Here is a 9073-nt window from a genome sequence, read left to right on the forward strand (position 1 = left end):
GCTGCAACTTGATGAAGGAAATTTTTTTCGAGAAATTCAACTCAAGCTCTATAAATTGCAACATTCTCTGTAAAATGCTTTTTTAAAAATCTTTCTACGATTTTTTTTTGACCAAGTAATGCGATTTTGAAAATAAACCAGTATTTTTTAGATATGATATCGATACTCGGTGAAAAATCATCGTAGATGAAAAATAAAAAAAGCATTTTGAAGCTTGAAACTTCAACTTTAACGCGCTATCGTTAGATTTTTTAAATTGTTTATCTTCTTTTTTCTGCGCTTTAGAAAAGAACATTGTATTTTTCCTTAAAATTACGTTTCTTTGACACTCTGCAGTTCGATAAAAAACTTTTTCTCAAAAAATTCAACTCAAGATCCATAAACTACAACATTTTACCTACAAAACGCTTTTTTAAAAACTTTCCTACGATTTTTTTTGACCGAGCTACATAACTTCGAAACCAATATGTAAAATGATGTATACCGCCGGCATTAGCGTTATCCAATGTGCACCACGTGGAGATTGCCGATCGGATTTTGCACATCATGTGTAGTGTGTGTGTGCGTGTGTGTGTGTTACATAGCAGAGATAAGGACCCCGTAGTTCGTCACTCCTGCAGTATTTAATGACTCCAAACCCTCTCTGCTCTCTCTCTCTCTCTCTCTCTCTGTGTGTGTGTGTGTGTGTGTGTGTGTGCCAGCACGCGTGCGCGCGTGAATGCATATGTGTTTAATAGCGTGCATATGTGTTTAGACATTTGCCGGCAACAGAAGTTGCACGGATAATCGCACTTCTTGAAGAAGGCTTTCACATGCGTTATGTAGCGCAAAGTATTAATGTATCCGTGTCCGTAGTGAGTAGAGCTTGGTTACGATATCAAGAAACCGGACATTATGCGAGACGTCAAGATAATGGTCGTCATCGAATAACTACTGTTCGACAAGATCGAGAAATTGTTCGCTACGTTTCGCAAATACGGACAATTACCGCAAGAGAAGTTCGCAACAACGTTAATCATTTGCATCACATAAGTGAACAAACGATTCGTAATCGTTTGAGAGAAGCCGGTCTTCGTTTGCGTTCTCGTGCACAAGTGCCAAGACTTACATCCGTGCATCGCCAGACTCGTTTGCAATTTGCGCTCGATCACGTCAATTGGAGCGCAAGACAATGGAGAAACGTGTACTTTTCCGACGAATCGCGTTTTTATCTTTATGGCAATGATGCTCGCATACGTACTTGGCGTCGACGAAATGAACGTTATGATCGGCGTTGCGTTATGCCAGTGCGTGCTTATAACGGTGGTTCCGTGATGGTATGGGGTGCGATTTCAATGAGAGGAAGAACTGACTTAGTGATACTGCCACTTCCTGCAATGACATGTACACGTTATGTGAATAATGTTCTTCGACCTCACGTTTTGCCTCTGCGTCGACTACATAGAAATTTTATTTTTATGTAAGACAGCGCTCGTCCTCATACGGCGAACGTAACTCGACGTTTTTTTGAGCGACACAACATCACATTGCTCGACCTTCCCCCTAATAGCCCGGACTTAAGTCCGATTGAGCATATTTGGGATGAGATGGGACGACGATTAAATCATCGCGAGGAACAGCCGCACAACTTTGAAGAATTAGAAGAAACACTTAGACAAATTTGGCACCAAATTCCGCAAGAACTAATACGAAGATGCATAAACATGCAAGAGCGTCTGCAAGCGGTAATTGATTAGAGAGGAGGTAACACACGCTATTAAACACATGCACTCACGCGCGCACGCGTGCTGGCACACACACAAAAAGAGAGAGAGAGCAGAGAGGGTTTGAAGTCATTAAATACTGCAGGAGTGACGAACTGCGGGGTCCTTATCTCTGCTATGTAACACACACACACACACACACACACACACACACACTACACATGATGTGAAAAATCCGATCGGCAACCTTCACGTGGTGCACATTGGATAACGCTAATGCCGGCGGTATACATCATTTTACATATTGGTTTCGAAGTTATGTAGCTCGGTCAAAAAAAATCGTAGGAAAGTTTTTAAAAAAGCGTTTCGTAGGTAAAATGTTGTAGTTTATGGATCTTGAGTTGAATTTTTTGAGAAAAAGTTTTTTATCGAACTGCAGAGTGTCAAAGAAACGTAATTTTAAGGAAAAACACAATGTTCTTTTCTAAAGCGCAGAAAAAAGAAGATAAAAAATTTAAAAAATCTAACGATAGCGCGTTAAAGTTGAAGTTTCAAGCTTCAAAATGCTTTTCTTATTTTTCATCTACGATGATTTTTCACCGAGTATCGATATCATATCTAAAAAATACTGGTTTATTTTCAAAATCGCATTACTCGGTCAAAAAAAATCGTAGAAAGATTTTTAAAAAAGCATTTTACAGAGAAAATGTTGTAATTTATAGAGCTTGAGTTGAATTTCTCGAAAAAAATTTCTTTCATCAAGTTGCAGCGTGTTAAAAATACATAATTTTAAGGAACTAAACAGTGTGTTCCTTTTTAAAGCGCAGAATAAGGAAGATAAAAGATTTTTAAAAAATCACCGATAGCGCGTTAAAGTTGAAACTTCATGCTTCAAAATGCTTTTTTAATTTTTTTTCTACGATGATTTTTCGACAAGTTTCAGCGGCTTGAAAATAGCCCAATTTTTAGGGTATGAAAAGTGTTCCCTAGATTCTTTTGAGTAGTGTATATTATTTTAAATCGTATCTATTGATAATGTTTTATTTGTATTCTGTAAAAGGTAGAGGAACGAAACGAGTTTAAAAATCGTTTAATCCATTTTATCTAGCAAAATTATGTGTCTTGAAATTTTCTTATGGTTTTATTTATAGAGATGAATAATATCAAGCGATGCCAAGTACGTGAAAATAAATAAAAATAAAAAACAGGATCCGACAATTGAGAATCAATGTTCTCGACGCGGCGCTACCAAGTAGCTTATCTGGAATTTCATGTTATGTAAACTTTCGCTTAAGATATTTCAGAAACTAAGACTGCAAGCAAAAATCAAGTTTTTATATCTTACTTCGATCTGAAGGTCGTTTATGTGAATTTAGAATTTAGAATTTGTGTGAAACATTTTTAAATTATATACATCATATAAAAAGTGCTTTAGAAATTAAAGTAATCTTAACTCATTTAGTATCGATTACAAATTAATATCACATAATTTATTGTACTTGGCTAATAGTATTGATCTCATATTGGTTTTTAAATTTTTTATTTTTATCATTCTTTTAGATTTTTTTTTAAAGATTTTTTTTATGTACTTGGCGTATTTTTTTACCTTTATAAGATTTTTTTTGGGATCTCACCGCTTTTCATAAAGTATTATTTCTGCAAAAAATACATATGCATTTTTAGAAATCTTAACTAAGAGCGTTAGTTTCGAGATATTAAATTTCACCCCAAGGAGTTTTTTGAAAATTGTTACTATATGTTAAATTAGCCTTTCTACAAGTCTTATCTAACGGCACAGTTTTGATATTTTTGTGATACACCGTTTTGGAGATATTAAATTTCACCCTCAAGAGGTTTTAAAAACTTTTATAATACGATAAATTAATCTTTCTACAAATCTTATCTAACGGCATAGGTTTTATATTTTTGTGGTACATCGTTTTCGAGATAGTAGATTTCACTCCTAAGGGGTGGTTTTTGAAAATTGTTATTATACGATAAATTAGTCTCCTTAGAAGTCTTATCTAATGGCACAGGTTTTATATTTTTGTGATACACTGTTTTCGAGATATTAGATTTCACCCCCAAGGGATGATTTTTAAAAATTGTTAGTCTTCTTATACATAGGATTCTTATACATTGACAAAGGATAAATTGCTTTTCCTCGCTAGGGAAACGGAACGAATTATTGATGGGCAGTATACACAAAATCTTTTTTTCGAGATGGGAGTGCATGGAAGGGGGCGGAGCCCCTCTATTGTCCACGCGTTTTACTTGCTATACATAAATTAATAAATCTGGTCACTTCAGAGATTCACTTTGTAAAACATACATAGTGTCTAAAAATTGCACATAATTCGTAAAACTTTTTTTGTTAATAACTTTTTAATAAATGATAAGCGACGACTAAAACCTTTTGAATGTCACTCAGGACAGTGAGCTTGACAACATATGTCAAGGTCATTGGGGAATCTCCTATTCAGCACATTTACCCATTTAGCTAAAAAGAAATTGTACTAAAGCTTAAATTAAGTCCGATTAATTTTAATTATCTTTAAATGTATTCCATCCTTTGGTGCTAATAGAAATGCTTTAGGATTAATTATGTAGGGTATTTGCGTTTTATCGCAGACCTCAACTTTATAGTTTCGTAGTATCTTTATAAGACCAATCTTTGTCTGATAAACAGCAAAGCGAGCACCTGAAAATAAAAATGATTATTACTATGAGAAAAATTTCTCGATTAAACTAATGTTACATGTAAAAGCAAAACAAACAAAACTGAAAGAAATGTATTTAAATCTACGTATATCACTTTACCAATACAATTTCTTGGTCCATCACCAAAAGGTAGGTAGTGCATCGGATGCCTGGTTTGTATTACTTCGTCATTAAATCTTTCTGGATCAAAAATATCTGGCTTCGGATAAATATCCGGATCTCGATGAATCGCGAAAATCGGAATCCATACTTTTTGATTTTTTGGTATGTTAAGTGTGATACCATCGAAAGTATAACTTGATGTCGATTGTCGCATAAGAAATGTCGCTGGTGGATATTTTCGTAAAGTTTCTGCATATATTAAAAATAATGTAAGGAAGAATTATTTGAAAATTTGTTTGTGGAATATAAATTATTAAAATGTGTACATATATGTTTTAAAAATTCATTTATTAGCAATAAAATTATTGATATTATAATAGTACTGAAAATTAATAGGAAATTATTAAATTTTTTTCTTTGAATAATGTACCTTTGAAAACTTTATCCAAGTAATTCATCTCTTTTACATTTTCATATGTTAAATTGCTACCGTGCTTAGTGTCTTCTTGATCAATTTCCTCACGTAGCTTATCTTGTATTTGTTGATTTAATGCCAATTCGTAAAGCGCATGACTCATAGTCGTCGACGAAGTTTCAAAACCGGCAGCGAAAAATACGAACGCTTGAGCAGCTATCAAGCTTTCTGTGATCTCTGAAATACGATATTTTTTCACAATTAATTTTAATTCTTCGAATATTACATCGAAAATTACAAATTATGAATAATCTACTATTAACCTACAATGAACGTATAATATTAATATATAATACAATTAATCTATAAATTTATATATACAAAAATTCATAAACATTTTCAAAAATTTAAAAAATTATCATTTTAAAAATTTCTTGTGTCAGACAAAACTCACTGATATCGCCAACTTTATCTGGATTCTTTTTTAATTCGCGCAGCATATCAATGAAATCATGTCTAATGACATTATTTGTTTCTCTGTAATTCATGGTTTCTATGACAACACGTGTGAAAAATTGATTGACTTCCGATTGTGGTAGGACATAACTGAGCATTTCGTAGAGCCATGGAAGGGCTTGTTTCATTCTCATCCGTAGAATATTTTTCCAGGTTGGTAGGAAAACCATTCTTCCCATTCTACGAAATTCGCTATCTTCGTCTGATAGAGCATTCATCTCGATGCCGAATGCGCAAGTACCGATTACATCGGTCGTATATTTTGCCGTTACCTCACGGCATTCTATAGGTTCGTTTTTACTCACTAATTTTTCAATATATTGTTCAAGATGATCGGCGCATTCCGATATTAAAGAGAACATTTCTTTTAGTTTACCGGATGTAAAAACGGGTGACAACCTTAACCTTAAAGGTCGCCATCTTTTAGGTTCTAAAGCGAAAAGATGTTGCGTCAATGGTTCAGCCTACGATATAATAAAAAACAATTATTAAACAGTCGAATAAATTTACCAATTTTACTAAATTATAATAATTCGATTGACAAAATTCAAGGCTATTTAAAATTAATATAATTTCTTCAATAATTTGGATTATTGGAAAATATCATAATATATATAAAGTTATCACATATATAATTCGAAGGATTTACATAATTCGAATAGTATAATAAAATTTAAATCATTTACATACTTTTTCACTAACAGGAAATCCTCTATCGGCGAACTTGGAAAAATCTTTGATAAGAATATCCTTAATTAAATCAGGATCTTTTACAATAAGAACGGGTGTTTTTCTTGTAAATATTCCAATTATGGATTCATCTTTATACTCATTGTATATTTCCATTAAATAATTACCTACGAACTTTTTACTAAGCATAACATCTTTAAAATTACCAAAAACAGGTATCGGTTTTGGACCGCGAATGCCACGTGATTTCCAAAAGTCGTAGGTCGATGTAAAATAATAATAAACAGCGAGAAATATAACCCCAATACTGCATAGTATTTCAAAAGGACCCATTCTGCAGGTGCCAATCAATTATTTCGAGCGTTGTATGCTAATAAAGAAAAAATAATATTTCATCATAAAAACTAATTTCAGCAAATTTAAAATTTAATAAAAGGATTTGATAAGCATTAAATGCATATTTAACAAAGTATAAATTTATGACAACTAATTTTTTTAGTCGGATTTTATCGACATTGGAATAATCGATAAGTCGCTTATAGATATATGTAAATAATTTGTAAATTGTAATAATTTGTAACAGTTTGTAATTTTGTAAATTGTTAAGAGAGAAATGATGTAGTTTCGTAAAATGTAACGCATTTAAATTATGACATGCAAATTACTTTTTATTTAAAATTTATTAATGTAATTTAAAGATAAGCAGTAATAAAGTAAAATTTTATTTTATGCTTTTAATAAATACATAATCTTAATTAAAAATATAATTTTATGCCTATTTAGCACAAATTTACCACGTTGAAATCAATGAATGAGAAATCTCATTTCTTCACTTTAATATACTATATTCTATATCAATATACTATATCAGTGCTGTCACTTATTTGCAACTTTCGGCCAGATTTCTTAGCTTACGCCTACTGTTCCCCTCTTACCGCTCGCGCTGCTCGTAACAAAGAAGCGCTCAGGAACGTGCGCGTCACAAATGTAATGTGGCAATCTATCTATCTAAGTTCTCTTTATTGTAATTACGTTTCAAAACACAAATATTTTAAATTGTTACAGAACATATACGTAATTAATAATAGAATAATTATTTTTATTATTAATAAACAGTAAAGAGAACTTAGATAGATTGCCACATCACATTTGTGACGCGCACGTGCCTGAGGTTACCGCCGCACTCCTTAGTTACGAGCGTTCAGCGGCGCGGTTGCTAAGGCGCGCGCGGTAAGAGGAGAGCGGTAGGCGTGAGCTAAGAAATCCGGCCAAAAGTTGCAAGTAAGTGACAGCACTGTATTATATCATAAAATCGCGAAGGAATGCTGTCAAACGTGTTTATAATTAGTAACAAAGTAGAGATAAAGTGAGCAAGAGCAAACATGACATAGGTAGAAAAGTTTACAGAGATAATTAATTATACATGTGACACTCTGCATAAAGTTTCCGATTAAACAATGCGTTTCAATATTGTGCTTCAACAATAGTAACTCCCGTACTGCTACAATCGTATTAATGCCACGTAATAAAATCAGTCATTTATCGTTCACCACTTCAAAACGTAAACATATTTGACGTCAAACTGACGTCATTGTTATTATATGTAAATTAATGAATGGAGACACATTGCATCACTTTTTTAAATCAATTATCTATTGAAACATATTGTATCGCTTTTCTAAATCAATTATCTATTGAAACACATTGCATCGCTTTTTTAAATCAATTATCTATTGATAATTCACATTCTTTTCATCGTCAAATGAACGATTTCCACGAAAAAATCTGTGATCATGTGTGTGTGTGTGTGTGTGTGTGTGTGTGTGTGTGTGTGTGTGTGTGAGACATATATTTTGAAATTCTTGAATTTTTTTGAAAATCTTTCATTAATGTTATTGTTCATATAATAATCGAAATATTTCGTTATACGCGATTCACAAGACATATGATAGACAATACCCAAATAAATGATAAATGATTAATATGACGTACTTGAATGCGGTAACGTAATGGATGATTACAGCAGTTGACACATTCGGAGCTATCTCAGCCAACCAACTTATCACGAAGTGACTGGGAATGATACTGGCTGCCGTGGTCCCAGTTCCAGTTGGATCAAATTATAAAGCGTACGCGCCACTACAAAAGATGCGCGAGTAAGGAAGTGAGTTACGATGAATTGCGGAAACTACATGATCAATATTTATCTCAAATACAGAATACATGAGTTCGCATACATGTCGAATACATGACTTCGCATATTATAATAACGAGAAAACGCTATCAAGCGACGCGGTAGCGTCGCGACGCCAAATACATAAATAACAGGTACGAGCATTGAGTTGAGAGTCACTATTCTCGACGCGGCGCTACCAAGTACCTTATCGGGAATTTCACGTCAAGTAAACTTTCGATTAAGATATTTAATAAACTAAAGCCGTAATAAAAAATCGGACGACACTTTTATGATATAATGTGAATATAAGCTTTCGATTGCGACCAGTTTGAATAAAATCGGTGCAGTCAATCCTGAGAAATGATGATCGTATATCAGAATTGTGACATTTTTCGTTCTTCTCTTCCTTTTTCAGGTTCAGACTCATGTATATATGCTCGCACGCACACACGCAAAGCGAGTTTGTCTCTCAAGCGGCGTTATACATGTGATATGTATACGTATGTGTGTACGTACGTGTGAGAGATTAAATTATTAGAGTATAGTGCGGAATAGTGTAAAACAAGGAAGAGCAGTGACACATTAAGCAGTCAGGTTACTTGTTTAAAAACACAGATTATAAGAAATAAATAAGAGTAAATAAATAAAAGTATAGTGCAGAACAAGGAAGAGAAGTAGTGTGTAATAATGTATCAAGGAAGAGAAGTGACATATTAAAAGTTATTATCAAGCGACGCAGTAGCGTCGCGA

At 33.3% G+C, this 9073-nt stretch overlaps 1 protein-coding gene across 3 annotated transcripts; it reads right to left on the minus strand.

Annotated features, from left to right (window-relative positions):
- Positions 1–3554: 3554 nt before the first annotated feature.
- On the minus strand, positions 3555–8299 carry LOC145960383 (putative cytochrome P450 6a13). 3 transcript variants are annotated; one of them, XM_083079800.1, is made up of 7 exons: positions 8140–8299; positions 6354–6517; positions 6148–6191; positions 5396–5921; positions 4957–5178; positions 4524–4775; positions 3555–4404 (listed from the first exon to the last, which is right to left on the minus strand). In XM_083079800.1, the coding sequence occupies exons 2-7, from the start codon at positions 6478–6480 to the stop codon at positions 4232–4234; spliced, it is 1344 nt and encodes a 447-aa protein (XP_082935926.1). In that variant the 5' UTR covers positions 6481–6517; positions 8140–8299; the 3' UTR covers positions 3555–4231. The 3 variants fall into 3 exon arrangements, with proteins under 3 accessions (XP_082935926.1, XP_082935925.1, XP_082935924.1); XM_083079799.1 differs by having other exon boundaries at positions 6315–6517; XM_083079798.1 differs by having other exon boundaries at positions 6148–6517.
- Between the last annotated feature and the right edge of the window lie 774 nt (positions 8300–9073).

The sequence above is a fragment of the Camponotus vicinus genome, unplaced genomic scaffold, assembly GCF_025532165.1.
Source record: "Camponotus vicinus isolate PSW18456_S1 unplaced genomic scaffold, iyCamVici1.0 SCAF_10, whole genome shotgun sequence".
NCBI lineage: Eukaryota > Metazoa > Arthropoda > Insecta > Hymenoptera > Formicidae > Camponotus > Camponotus vicinus.